At 36.6% G+C, this 15,052-nt stretch overlaps 2 protein-coding genes across 2 annotated transcripts; one reads left to right on the forward strand and one right to left on the reverse strand.

Moving 5' to 3' along the window:
* The first annotated feature begins 706 nt into the window (after nt 1-706).
* On the forward strand, nt 707-6,473 carry LOC121241511 (ABC transporter G family member 12-like). Its single transcript, XM_041139299.1, has 9 exons — nt 707-1,172; nt 2,091-2,170; nt 3,260-3,721; nt 3,827-3,949; nt 4,332-4,463; nt 4,826-5,110; nt 5,212-5,484; nt 5,584-5,691; nt 5,786-6,473. The coding sequence occupies exons 1-9, from the start codon at nt 911-913 to the stop codon at nt 6,140-6,142; spliced, it is 2,082 nt and encodes a 693-aa protein (XP_040995233.1). The 5' UTR covers nt 707-910; the 3' UTR covers nt 6,143-6,473.
* Nucleotides 6,474-8,493: 2,020 nt separating this feature from the next.
* On the reverse strand, nt 8,494-14,354 carry LOC121241513 (protein TRAUCO-like). Its single transcript, XM_041139307.1, is given in 3 exon segments — nt 8,494-8,984; nt 13,075-13,332; nt 13,335-14,354. Coding segments are annotated over 3 exon segments (1,380 nt in total). The 5' UTR covers nt 14,191-14,354; the 3' UTR covers nt 8,494-8,718.
* Nucleotides 14,355-15,052: the final 698 nt, after the last annotated feature.

Consider the following 15,052-nt stretch of genomic DNA (forward strand, 5'->3'; position numbering starts at 1 on the left):
ACGAGTTTATTTTAGATAGGAAAAAGCTACCATACCCACCAAATACTTGACGGCTCTATTGGAACGTTTTACTTAATGATTAAAGAAGTGATTTTAAATATATTAGTACGTTTTTTAATTTTTTAAAAATATTTAAATATATCAAAAAAAGTGAATAGAAAAATTAAAAAAAAAAAAAAAGTTGGGTATGAACGAGCGCGGCTCTTTTAGATAAGGATATCATCATTTACAAACCTTGTGATCCATCTCTCGTTAGATAGATATATAGAACATGTATTTGCATTCTAACCCCTAAACTATATATACTAAAATACCTACATAGCACTAGCTGTTATATCTCAATCAATATATAGCCTAGGTAGGTAGGTTGCCAAACTTATTTATAAGAAAGGGTAAAAGATTGTGAAAATGAAGTTTCATATTATATGCTGCATATATCTGTCGAGTTGTCGATCGGCCAAAGATTTACAAAATGCCAACACTAAAAAAAAAAAAATGTTGAAAAATCACCGTTTAAGCACCAAAAACTTCAGTCTCAGTTATCTCTTGGCAGCGGCCGCAGCAGCACCACATGATGCAGAAGCATTCATTACCGTTTGGTGAGCACAGTTACTGCCATTATAAATATTAATTTTCCATGAAAGGGACCTATAGATTTGTCACCATCCCATTTCACAAAACCAGGCTAGAGAATTGCATGCCCACCCTACCTTCATCTTCTTCGTATTCTTTTTTGTCTCTCACCTGTCGTTGCACCTCGTAACTCATTAACCTCTGACCAGTTTTGTTGTCAACCGTAAATGGCTGCAGCCTGAGAACCACTTCGATCGTCCTTTATATTCTCTGCCCTCTTCTGGGTCTTGTTTATTTCAAAGTAAAGAACTTCAGTTGTAAATTAATCTGAAGTAGTATGGAACAACTAAAGGAGGCTGCTAGCGATGGTGGCCGTGCAGAGGATCATGATCAGAGGGGTATATTGAGAATAGGCAGAGATTATGAGAGGAGAATGTACTTGTTATGGCAAGATCTTACTGTTTTGATTCCAAACTTCGGAAATGGACATAGCAGAAGATTGCTTGATGGGCTCAGTGGTTTTGCTGAGCCTGGCAGGATCATGGCTATTATGGGTCCTTCTGGTTCTGGGAAATCCACCCTTCTTGATTCTTTAGCAGGTTCTCTCTCTCTCTCTCTCTCTCTCTCTCTCAAGTTGAGCATGCAAAAGATTTTTCAGTGCATGGGTTTTTGCCCGGCCCTAGCTAGCTCTCCTTGTGACCATCCATGCTCTTGCATGCTGATTCTTTTCATGTAGGTGTAAGCAAGCTAGCATGCATGCAGACTTGCAGTCAGCTTTGGTTCATGTAACATGATCTAAACTTAATATGCATGCATGAAAGAGCTTCTCCATTCCTGCTTGAAACTTGAAACTAGTTAATCAAGAGCTTGTTCAGTTGCTTATATATATAAAAATATATATATATATATATATAATATATATATTTAAATCATACTTGGAATACTATTAAAAGAAAATGATTACAGGGTCAAATCCCTCTTCCCGGCCATGATCACCTATAAATTGTAAATTAAAAGAGTAAACAAAAAAATGAGAACGGAAAACAGACATGAAAAAGGGAACTTCAATTTTCGTGTTTCCATTACATTAATAGAAAATTGTTTCCAGAAAATAAATGCAACCGACCCAATTTATTTTATTTCTCATATTTTTGGTACTTTTTTCCGGAAATATCAGCGACTTCAAATTTCTCTTTTTTGCTGAAAAGGGAAAAGGCTTCTTCTTTTAAAGTAGACAGCAATAAGTCAGATTATAAATAAATGTCTCGAGACATTAACTACTGTTTGTCATCTTCAATTACATTTTTCATATAAATTATTTTCAGATAAATTTTAAATAATTTAACAAGTTAACTATTTAAATAAAAAAAATTACTTAAAAATGATTATCAAAATAAGAAGAACTCTTCTAGAAAGTTGCTTTTGATTGATTATTAGGTAGTTGATTGTCTTTATTGTTGTTGTTATATTAATATATTGAAGTCTCAAATTAATTAATGAGCCTAGAGCTTTTGCAGGCAGGCTGTCAGGAAATGTTGTCATGACTGGAAATGTTCTCCTTAATGGGAAGAAAAAGAGACTAGACTATGGTGTTCTTGTAAGTCATTTTAAATCAGAATTGTTGCCTTTGTCCCAAGTTAATTTCAAGAATCAAGACCTTTGGCTCCTTTTCATTTTCTCTTTTTCCTTTTTGAGAGGGGGGTTGTTTTGGGGTGTTCTATAAAGAGGCAAATTATCCCCCTTTTATGCATATTTGGTGTAGAAAATCATGTATTAATGAAGTTTTTAATAAAGTTATTAATGTGCAAATATTATATAACTTATTAGATTAGTCATTCTTATTTAAGTTTAATGGTGTCTACTAGCTTTCCTAACATATCTTCTTTTGATTTTCTCAACCCATGTCTTTTTAGTTTTGTAATAAAGTTTTTTTCTTTTTAAAAAGAAAAAAGTAAAAGAGTATAATTTATTACTCTTGATAGCAATTTTAAGTGAGGTTGTTAGACTTCCCTATCATTAACATAGAAATAAATGAGAGCGAGGAAACTAAAAATTTGAAGTTTTTTTTAAGTATTGCAAGTAGTTTTAGGATGTACAAGTTTCACGCATTCATTTTGAAAAAAATAGGTCCACTATTAAAAAATAATATTTTCATGTGGATTTCAGATTTACCCACTTTTTTAAGAGCTTTGCTACTCATCATTCTCACACACCACACACTATACTTATTCTTATTTATTTAAACTTTTAATTTATTTTTAGTTTTATTCTTCTTAAACTAATTAAATTCTTCTACTAATCATCCATACACCACAAATTTGATAAAAGAAAAAAAAATATAAAAAATATAAAAAAATATAGTGTGTAGTGTGTGAAGATGATGAATAGAGTTTTTCCTTTTTTTAAAATGAACATGCAGAACTTATACATCTTAAAACTGTAAATATCATTTTTTTTTATATAAAAGGAGGACATCAATATGTTAACATCGACACTCATATAATAGAATGCATGCTAACTTATTTATATATAACATAATATGTCTCATTTAATAAACTTAGTTAATGATGTGCATCATGTAAGCAATTTTCTAGCATATAAAGAATATGAAGGGCCACTTCTTAATTTGACCAATTTATTTTCAAATTCTGTTCATTTTCCCCTTTTTTCCCCCTTAAAATTTCAGGCTTATGTGACCCAAGAGGATATAATGCTGGGAACATTAACAGTGAGAGAAACCTTAAAATACTCAGCCCATCTGAGGCTTCCAACTACCATGGCCAAAGAAGAGATTAATGGCATTGTGGAGGGAACAATCACAGAAATGGGTCTCCAAGATTGCGCAGACAGATTAATTGGAAACTGGCATTTAAGAGGCATAAGTGGAGGGGAGAAAAAGAGACTAAGCATTGCCATTGAAATCCTCACAAGGCCATGCCTCTTGTTTCTTGATGAACCAACCAGTGGCCTTGACAGTGCCTCGGCTTTCTTTGTTGTTCAAACTCTGAGAAGAATTGCTCATGATGGTGGAACTGTCATCTCTTCCATTCATCAGCCAAGTAGTGAGGTTTTTGCACTCTTTGATGATCTGTTTCTTCTTTCTGGTGGCCAGACAGTATATTTTGGAGCAGCAAAGTTGGCCATTGAGGTATATATATATACTCTCAGAGTGATGATGATGTATTTTTGCTATGTGAAAATATATATATTCCTATATATAAATTAAAAGGTACTCGTTTACATGATTTTACAGTTCTTCGACAAAGCTGGATTTCCATGCCCAAGTCGAAGAAATCCCTCTGATCACTTCCTCCGTTGTATAAATTCAGACTTCGATGTAGTGACGATGTCTTTGTTGGAATCTCACAGAATACGTGTATGTATATGGTAACACTTTTACTGTCATATATATAAGTGTTTAGGTTGCTGTCAGGGAGAGGTAGATTTAATTGTTTATAATATTATATTTTTAATACTTCTCTTTACGTGTGGATCAGACTCTCCATCAATGAGCTCACTCATTGAGATAGATTTAATTATTTATATTATATTCAAACTTTTGAAATGCTGCTTTGTATCTCATTTTGGTTTAAGTATATTTGGATGTGAAAGCTTGTTAATATGATTTTATCGAAAATTCAAAACTAATCAAACAAAAAGGAACAAATGCATGTCATAGTTTTAAGATTTTTGCCATGCATGATCTTGTCCTTAAAACTATGAGCTTACTTCAAATGCTGGTCTATTTATAATGACAGGGAATCCAGAACTCGTCAGATCCTTTGATGAACTTAGCAGCAGTAGAGATCAAAGCAAAGCTTGTCGAGAAATACAGGTGCTCAGAGTATGCAACAAGGGCAAGAATGAGGATTCAACAAATTTTATCCATTGTAAGCTAGCGTTTTGCATTGAGGTTTTAGCTGCATGCTACTGGATGCATGTTTATAAGGTCCTTTTTCTACTTTATTTTGCGGCTAACATCCATTGCCCATTTTCCATCTTAATGTGGCTTTTGTCATCTCTGTTACATCAATAAAGAAATAGATGTTCACTTGCGAAAAACTCCTTATCAAAGGCTTGTGCACCTTGGGATTAGTCTTGACACTCCAATCTATTTTCTCAGAAGCAAAGTTCACACATGCTGCTTGATTTCTAGCTTCCTACATTAAGATCTTCTTTTATGTTGTGAGGAACATTATCTGGCATCCTAATAAATTAATATTAAAGGTTATAATCTGTACTTACGCTGCAGGAAGGACTTGCAATTGAGAGAAAAAGTGGAAGCCAAGCCAAACTATGGAAGCAACTCTCAACATTGACACACAGATCTTTTGTGAATATGTATAGAGATGTAGGGTATTACTGGTTAAGGATCATAATCTACATAACCTTATCCATATGCGTCGGTAGCATCTTCTTCGATGTCGGAACAAGCTATACCTCGATCTTGGCTCGCGGAGCATGCGGCGGATTTGTGGCGGGCTTTATGACATTCATGTCAATTGGAGGTTTTCCATCCTTCCTTGAAGAGATGAAGGTAAACTAGTATGTTTCAAAGATGGTCAGGACGGAACTTATTTTTAACAACAATTTGTTACATGATCTATTGTGTTGGATGATAAGTTTTTCATTAAACAGGTTTTCTATAGAGAAAGGCTGAATGGGCATTATGGGATTGCTGTGTACATTCTGTCCAATTTCCTCTCTTCTCTCCCATTTGTGGCTGTGATGTCAATAGCAACAGCAGCTATTACTTACTATATGGTGAAATCCCGGCCTGAATTTTCTCCTTTTGTGTATATCTGCCTTGATCTCATCAGCTCTATTGCAGTAATTGAGAGCACCATGATGATTATAGCTTCACTTGTTCCTAATTTCTTGATGGGGGTCATAGTAGGAGCCGGATACATAGTAAGAAAAACTGAAACTTCATTCTCCTTCAGCTAAAATGCCAATATATATACACATTTGTTCACCCAAAGAAATAAAAATGCCTATTCATGTATGTAGGGGATTATGATGATGACCTCTGGGTTCTTCCGGTTGATCCCTGATCTTCCCAAGGTTTTCTGGCGATACCCAATTTCGTACATCAATTATGGAGCTTGGGCCTTACAGGTAATGCAATTAGAAGTTACATGCATGTTTCAACATATCTCGCAGGACAATGGAGTGTTCATTGGATTCATCACTTTTATACTGAAAAATGCAGGGAGCATACAAGAACGATATGATCGGCCTCGAGTTTGATTCTTTTGCACCTGGAGAACCCAAACTAAAAGGCGAGATTGTCCTCACTAGCATGCTTGGTGTTCAACTGAATCATTCAAAATGGTGGGACTTAGGAGCTGTTGTAGTCATTCTTCTATCTTTGAGACTACTTTTCTTTGCCATCCTCAAGTTTAAGGAGAAAGCTTCACCCTGTTTTCGATCTCTTTACACGAAGCGAACTCTGCAACATCTCAACAAGAGGCCTTCGTTCAGGAAAACGCCATCTTTCCCTTCCAAAAGGCACCAACCTCTCCATTCATTGTCTTCACAAGAGGGTCTCAACTCCCCCATAAATTAGCAGCAGAAAAAACTCTGAACAAGTCAATATGATAGTGAGATGTGGATCAGTGCACATTGCAGCAACATAAAGACTAACAGAAGAAGAGTTGAAGCTCTCTTTTTTTTTTTTTTTCAAACAATTCAAAATTTGCACTAGTAAAATGATTTTCATCGCATACATTAGCTTTTATTTGCTGATTTACTCACCAGAAGGGGGAAAAACATCTCATCCTCCCATGTTTTTCTGACTTGCATTCCATGGAGCAGCTCAATATAGTTAAACCACCTAAATAAACCTAGTGCCTAGTGGCACAAATAAACCACAAACACTCTCCCTTTTGTGTATGATTAACGAGATGGAAGTATCACATTTCGGCAACTTGATCGAAGCAAAAGCAGAGTAGGAATTTATTAAGACTTGGGATTTGATTTGGTGAATGGGGCGGATAATGTCATACAATAAACTCTCCATTCATGCATACGAATCAAGAGTTAGGCATGGACAGGTGTAGGTCATTGGCATAAGCTGGGAAACAAGGGTTTGAGCTGGATTTCATGGACTGAGACAAGTGTAAACATACAGGCAAAACAAAAGTTTGCTTGCTGGAACCATACAGTGAACTATGCAACATAGCGGCATGGTGCCAGAGCAGTAATTGTGCAATTATTGGCTGAGGCAGTTAAAAGAGATGTGACAACACTCTAGGAGCAATTACTTACATACTGTTAGGCCTAGGTGGCTGATTGCTGAGTAGTTTTGTCTGGAAAACCTATCGTGTATGGTGCCATTTCTTAGTCTTAGCATATACACATTTTTTTTATCTTACTTTTGGGATTTTTTAACCCCTAAGATTTGTTTTTGTATTATGGTATTTTTTTTTTTTTGTTATAAATGATGACAATTAATAAAATTAGAAGTACCATCTGTCTGTAGGCTACTGCAGATATAGGTTTAGTTTGTGAGACTGGCTGTTATCAGTAGGTAGCTATGGTGTATTGTGACTGGCAAAAGTGTTAGCAATTCAGTAAAAATCATATTTATTATCAAAACGCTAAACGCCAACCCAACATCACCAACAACAAAATGATGTCTAACTCTAGTCAAGCTATCTCCTTGACCAAATCCTATGAGAATACACCATTCAACTTGTCCAGCACCACACTTCGCAGTCACTGATCTTCTCCATACCTTTGAGCACACTTAACAAAACAAAATTGAGAACTGTTGAACGCATCACACTTAAAAAACCTCTACATAAAAGGAGAATGCACCTCTAATAAATGTAAGTTCGTAAAAAAGGAGTAATAAAAGATAGGCCATGATTTACAGGCAGTTTAGACTGTAAACTGCTATATGTCTGGGGACCAATACCTATTGCACATTATTAATCCAAATCCCCTTTTACTTTCATCTGACAATACTAATGTTACACAATGATCAAATCAAACTCAATTATTTATACTAAATGGGATATCGATAAAAACATTTTATATCACATAAAATTTTGATACAACCAACCTGAGCTTTCTAATCATGAATTAGTCGTTTCTGTCTCCCTGCACTTCACCACTTAAATTGAAGTGCTAATATAATTAGATCAGAACCTCCTGTCAACATAAGGATAGATTCAATTAGCTAATAGGCTGACCAGCAAAGAAGTTACCCCTCCCATGACCAGAAAGAAAATAATGAACAGAGAGAACTTCTCGCCATTACAATGCATATTATTGCTTTGAACGACCAGTTTTCTTGTTTACAGGCAACAGGATGCATGATGAAGCCACAAGGGAAGCAAGAGGTTAAGTTGGGCAACTTCTTCCAATTTACTTCATAACAAGGAGGATGTACCAGTAAAAACAAATCTAAACCTGTTGCAACATGTTTGTTTCGAACAAACCAAGACCGAAGCAAAAAAAATATATGTGCATGCATGTGTAAATGAGACACAAAATCTGTGCATGAGAGAGAGAGGGAGAACCACATAGGTGTGTGATCTGATCTTCCCCTTTGGGTCTGTAAACGGATCGAAGAGAAGCATTGGCAATATACGTTTTCATCTCCTGCTAACCCAAAGACTTGAGTATCTGTGAATTAGGAGTTTCAGAAGATAAAACACCCGTCATATCACCAACAGTACAGCAAATTATCAAAATAGTTAAAATTCCTGATAAGAAAAATGTATTTTGAATGTATTTTGAACAGTATGCGGCATAATTCTGATTCTCTGAAACAAGTGGCTTTCTACAGTTCCACTACTTAGTATTCTCGTTGGGAAACCATCTAATCACTCCAAAAGGAACTACAACAGATCATAACGTCAATTATAACGAACTTCTTTTAGAGACTTCACAGTAATGAAAACCAGAATATCAAATTTAAAACTAGAAGTTAGCATGATATCATTAGGCTCAAGCAACATCACTATATTTTACATGCAGGTTTTCTCTCTTTCATAGAAAAAATTCTAAGTTTACAATGTCATCCAATAATTTGTCAGTCATAATTTAAGAGAGATTAAAATTACAAGAGGATGTTAAACTCAGATCCATCTCCCAGCTCCGCAAGTGTTAAAACTGAAAGGAGCCGCTTGCTAGCTAATGTTTCTTCTCAGTTGAGACTCCATTTTCAACTTGGTTGTCAAACGCGTGATAAGGAACTTCAACCATGGGCCTAGGTACTGGACGACCACCAAAGTCCTCCGGAAAGAATTCAAAATCGGGGCCAAAGTTGAACTTGACTACACAATTTGGCTGATTCGGAAGAGTATACATTGAAGCAGCAGGGTAGTAGCGACCACCATATAGATCCTTGAAAGCAACACCTTGGCAGACCCCATTTTTAAAGAAAGATATCTCACTTCCTGCATAGAAGAGACAATATTTGCACACGAAGTGAATATAGACCTTTCCAATGAAAAAACACATATTGGACGCTAAAAAGAGTGCCACTGCCTTAACAGTAAAATAGTTAGAAAAATACTCATCTAACCAGAAAATTTTGAAATAATATGTAATACAATAGTTGGTAAAGAATGCAGAATTTTTGCACATGAAAGGACTCTTAGCAGAGATTCTCACACTCAAATAAACTAAGGTGTTTTTCATTCCCATTGGGATTAGCCAGCCAGGGTCAAACCAAAGCTAGTTGCTTCAATAGGGTTCACGCCTCTTTGCCATCACTGTCAGCAGTAATACAAAGCTCTAGTGCCATCTTATGCTGAAATTTAAGTACCGTTTCTTTTAAACACCCTAATCGGATTGAAATTAAAGTTGAGTTTCAAAAGGTCAAATCATGGACTCCAGTAGTTCACTTTCTGCCTGTAAACCCAGGAGAAGGGTCATTTTAAAAACCATACTCATTTTCTCATGCAGCATTTTCCCCGATCATTCTTAATTCCAACTTTCTGGTTCCCATTTTGCAAGGAAAAAAAAAAAAGAACAGAAAATATACCTGGAAGTAAATTAATCATATCAGTAAACAAGCAAATTGTGACAAAGATATAAGGTCATCTTAGAAAGTTCGCCATAGTAAAATCAAAGAAATGTAAACCAACATAAAAAATAGGGAGTCAACATGTTTATTATTTACTACTTAGACAAAATCAGGAACTTATCACAAGAAGCAGTCTACAACACAAAAGCATCCATTAAAGCGATTCCCAGTCAACCACTTATCTTATCCTATGTTTACCCTATATCAAGTTGGCATGCTTCTCCCTCCACCATTTAATAGAAAATATGCACAAATGTTATCCATGTAGTTAAATCACCATTATAGGCAATCCACCACCATAATAAAAACGACATTTACATTTGCTGCTACCTATAAAAATAAAAAGGGGTTGGGGTCGGGCTTGGTGTATTTTGGATTGTTTTTCACGGGTTTTTTGGGTCATTAGGGGCTTCTAATATGGGCAAGGTTTTTCTTGTATACACTCAGTGTACTTGGTCACTCCTTTTTTATATATATAATATTTTTACCTATCAAAAAATAAAAAATAAAAAGATATTTACATTTGTTGTCACACTATCCATTCCATCCTCAAGGTATTTTCAATTTGAAAATCACCACAGAAACACTTGTCTGTATTCTCTTAAACTTTTTAACTAATAAAAGGCCAATTTCATTCTCAATTAAGTTCTTAAAAGGTGATTAAAAGTTAAAATTAAACAACTGATATTTAATTGGCCCTCGTCAAATCCTTTTTTTAAAAGTATGTCATTCCAATTTGAGCTAATGTCGAATAACTAACACAGAAAAATTATTGTAATTTTCGTAGACGTGAACTATTTTCCTCTGGCCAAAGAGAGGTGAATGCCAGGATTTTAGTATGCATTTCAGAGGAAAAAAACCACTAATGAAACGGCTTTATTGTTTTCTCGATTCGAGTAAGGGCTGCAAGGAAAGTGGAAGCCCAAAAGTGATATAGGTCTAAAGGGTAAGAAAAGATACAATGACCATTCCATGCCTAGAAAGAATGGATCGGCCAACTGCGCGTTTGCGGTGTATATATATTTAGTTACAAGATCCAAGGTTCAAATCCCACTAGGTGCAAACAATCTCTAGGGGTCATCAGACTAGGGGATTTTTCTCTTGAATTACCCAATGTGCACTTGCGGAAAACTAATTACTGAGGGCCTGAACCCCTAGGATAAGTCGGGACACTGTTCTCAGACACCTGGTACCAATAAAAAAAATATAGATTTTATTAAGATAAAATTTTCTTCAAAACTAAAAAGGCTGAAACCAAAGTGTGATACCACATATGATAAGGATAAGGGCAGGTGGTGAATGAGATCCCACATTGCTTGGGAAAGAAAAGTTCTTGCTCTTTATAAGTTTCCAATAAGGCTCCAATTGTATCATTAATTAGTCCTTTCGGAGTATAGGCCATGTGGTTTGGGTCTTCCATTGGGGCGTTACAAATTGTATCAGAGCCAAGTTTCAATCTTGGAACCTGTGGGTTATGGGTGGTGAATGAGATCCCACATTGCTTGAAAAAGAAAAATTCTTGCTCTATATAAGGTTCCAATGGAACTCCAATTGTATCATTGACTAGTTCTTTTGGAGTATAAGTTATGTGGTTTGGATCTTCCATTGGGGCATTACACAAAGTCATTTCCTGTGTACTTGGGTTACACCTATTTTCATATCTATTAATAAAATCCCTTTTACCTATAAAAAAACAAAAACAAAAAAACCTGGAACACAAGAAGGGAAGAAATGCTAAAAATTCATGGAAAGTAAAAACAGAATACTCTAATCTATTATGGACCACATTCCTAATAACACAAAATATTAAGAGATGAGGAGCGAGGTGCCAATCACCTCACTCTTTTCCTTGGAGGGGCAAGGTGCCTCTCAAGGTTGCTTTTTTTAGTTGGTTGGCTTCTCATGGGAAAATCCCAACAACTGATAATTTGAGACAGCATGGTATCATCCTTATAGATAGGTGCTTTATGTGTAAAATGAATGGAGAATCCATGGATCACCTACTTCTCCATTGTGAGGTGACAAGGGTTTTATGGGATGCCATCTTTAATAGGATTGGTATTGCTTGGGTGTGATGCTTAGGAGGGTGGTAGATCTTTTGGCTTATTGGAGAGGTATCCAAGGAAATCACCAAATTGTTGCCGTTTGGAAGATGGTTTCCCAATGTCTTATGTGGTGTATTTGGCTTGAGGAACAGTCATAGTTTTGAAGATAGAGAATGCTCGTTGGGAGAGATTAGAGATTTTTTCTTCCATACATAGTCTGCTATAGTATTTGATGGGGCTTGTTTTCATGATTTCATTGTTGCTATTTCTAGTTCCTAGCTTGTAATTAGGTGTTTTCTTTTGTATGCCCCTTGGTACGTGGGCTATGCCTAATTACTTGGTTTAATAAAATTTAAATGGGGAATTGAGCTCCAACAGAGTTTTCTAGCAGTCTTCAAACTAATGCCCTCCTTTCCCTCCAATACACCAGAACATACAAGCCGGTGCCATCTTCCACAGTTTTGCATTATAATTTTATGATGTACTATTGGAATAAAATTTATATAAAAAATTAATACATTTTATGCATCTTAATACCCAGTTAATCAATTGAACATGAGGTCTTACCCAATCATCCGCTTTTTCCACCATGAGTATGATTTATAAACTAATTGTATGCCGAAAACTTTACCAATAAAAAAAAAATTTAATAAAAAAAAAATTGTATATCAAAAACTTCAACCCACTACAAACATATAGACTGCATCTTAGTTGGTCCGTGGTGCTCAATGAAATTTGACAACAAAAAGTATGAACTGCGACAACAAACAATTTAAACAAAGTAGAAGATCCATGGATTCGTATGTTTGTGACAAATGCAAGTTTTTCATTGTGTGTAGCTTACCTCAGAATAGTTATAACATCTTTTTTTATCTAAGCCTGTTTATTCATCCTTACAAAATTTGAACTTCTGAAATACATGTCAAAGAGAATTACTATTACTAAGGCTTGGTTGGACTCTGGTCCTCTTTGAAAATTTGACAACAATCTTGTTCCAAGTAGATACCAACCCTTGACAAATGTGAACTTCGAAAGTCAAGCTCCAAAAATGGCATATACACCTAATCACCACCCTTTTCCATGCCACACAAACAGGATCTTCTCCCCAAGTTTTACATGATCGCAATAATTTGAAGTACTATTCAATGCCTCGTTATTTATTTGATCTCAAGCTCGAGTTAAAACTTTGAATTGTGCAACATAAACAAATGGAGCATTTTGGAAACCATGCGACCAATGCCAAAACTATCACCATGGTATCCTAGATACAATCCATCGACACTACTTGATATCAGCATAACCAAGAAACGGCCAACATATGTCATCACATTGCAATAGAAATTCTACGAGATGCTCACCAACAATAGTTACAAACACATATAGTGCACGATATAGGGTAAAGAAAACACTTACCAGGGACCACTTTTGGGGCTTCCTCCTTGACATCCGGCGCGCAGGCATACCTCTGCCCTTTGTACAATACTAAATGCGGGGGCTTGGGCGCATACAAACCACCCTCCGGCAAGTTAATATAGAACCCAATAACATCCTCTTCCTTATACCCCTCTTCCCCATACTTCTCCCTCAACGCCTTGTGCACCTTGCTCCCATCAATGTCTCTGTATCCGAAACTGTTCCCGTCGTACCCAACCGGAGCCTGGAGGTCCCCTTCTCAGTCGACCACCCGAGGCGCGTGTGCCCCGACTCTCCCAGTCTGACAATTTTTATCTCGAAGTACCAAGATCCCTCCACGACTCCTCTGGTGGCTCTAACCATCCTATAACCCTTGGCACTCCCGGCGCTCAATCTGTCGTCGCTCAATTCAACTTTCTCGGCCTTGTAGATCTTCGAGAGGCAGATTTTCATGTCCGGGGTATCGTCGGACTTATCCGGGAACTTCTGGATCGGGGTGATGAGGACGGTTTCCTCTGCCGGGGCATTGTGGTTGTTATTGGACTTGTTCTTCTTCTTTCCTTTGCGGGTCGACTTCGTGGCCCAAACGTTATTGTTTTTCTTCTTCGATTTCTTCGCGGTGGTTGCGATTGTTGGCGTCGTCGTCGTCGTCGGGGTCGCTTCGGCCTCCATAGGGGCAGCATTGTCATGTGGGTGATTGGTTATTGTAGGCTGGGCAGTGAGGGATGAAAGGGGTTTCTGCTTCTTGGGAGGAGGGTCTTCGTCGTCGTCTTCGTCCTCCTCCTCCTCGTCGTTGTTGTTGTTGGTGGTATTGGTTGTGGTAGTGGTGTCGTCGTTGTCGTTTTCTTTGTCGTTATCGTTCTCGGTGGGGACGTTGTGGGTGGATCTGGGGGATTTGTTGGTGTCAGAGGAAGCCGGATCTTCGGATTCGGAGCTAATGGGGTCTGGTTTGGAGTCGTTTTGGGGTTCAATAGCAGTGGTAGGGCTGGACGGCGGTGGCAGTTCGGTGGTGGTGGTGAGGTTGGGAGTAGTAGTGGGAGTGGGGGAGGCAAAGCGATGTGCGGAGTCTTCATCTTCTTCGTCTTCGTCTCTGTAGGTGGCTTGGAGGGAGTCCATGGAAGGAGGGTTTAAGCTTGAAGGAAGGTTTTTCAGAACACCGTCTCCTACAGCGAGTTGGAACTTGGAGATCGTGAGGGTAGAGAGATTTACCAACGAATGGGAAAGTCGGAACAGATCGTTCTACTTAATATGGCTTTGGGGTTTGTGCACTCTGGTGTTCGTGTGGGCTTTCAGCCTTTTTAGGAATTGGGCCGAACTTCCACGCTCCATGGTCTAAAATTTAAAATAAATTTATTTATTTTCCTTCCTCCATTAAATACTATTTTTTTTAAATTCTTTTCATTAGAGGTATTAAATAAAATATGCAGAGAAAACATATAGGATTGCTACAGTTACTCTTCGTATTAAATTAATTTTTTTCCTTCCTCCATTTGGCATTTTCCTAAAATAAGTAATGGGATACTGAAAAATGTTTACATCACATCATAATGAAAAAAGAAAAATAATTTGATTTGTACAGTTTTAGAATGTATCAATCCTGGACACTCATTTTTAAAAAAAATTTAATAGTAAGTTTTACTTTTTTTTAAAGGGAGTATATGAAACCTGTATAGTACGTCTATGACGATATCTAATACTACTTATAAAAATATATATAATATATATATATATATATATATTCATGAAAACTCTACTTGTAGTGAGCTTTTAAAAGGACCTCTCCAAATAACAGAAGTTCAAGAAACTCTCTGGTTTAATGGGCCTTCCTCTATTGTACTTGGCTATTAGAGAGATGTTCCATACGGCATAAGACTCTTTGATTTGTTCTCTTTTTAATGCCTAAAATCTTTATTTTTTTATAATCTTTTGTATATGTAACACTTTTTTTTCTTTTTTCTTGTATCAATGGCCGAGTATT

This window comes from Juglans microcarpa x Juglans regia, chromosome 7S, assembly GCF_004785595.1.
Source record: "Juglans microcarpa x Juglans regia isolate MS1-56 chromosome 7S, Jm3101_v1.0, whole genome shotgun sequence".
NCBI classification, from domain to species: Eukaryota; Viridiplantae; Streptophyta; class Magnoliopsida; order Fagales; family Juglandaceae; genus Juglans; species Juglans microcarpa x Juglans regia.

What these genes read in the sequence shown, in the direction of transcription:
- LOC121241511 (XM_041139299.1), top strand. Translation starts at nt 911, where the DNA reads ATGGAACAACTAAAGGAGGCTGCTAGCGATGGTGGCCGTGCAGAGGAT. An exon ending in CCTTCTTGATTCTTTAGCAG is followed by an intron (nt 1,173 to 2,090) that starts GTTCTCTCTCTC and finishes GAGCTTTTGCAG; the next exon opens with GCAGGCTGTCAGGAAATGTT. An exon ending in TTCAACAAATTTTATCCATT is followed by an intron (nt 4,464 to 4,825) that starts GTAAGCTAGCGT and finishes CTTACGCTGCAG; the next exon opens with GAAGGACTTGCAATTGAGAG.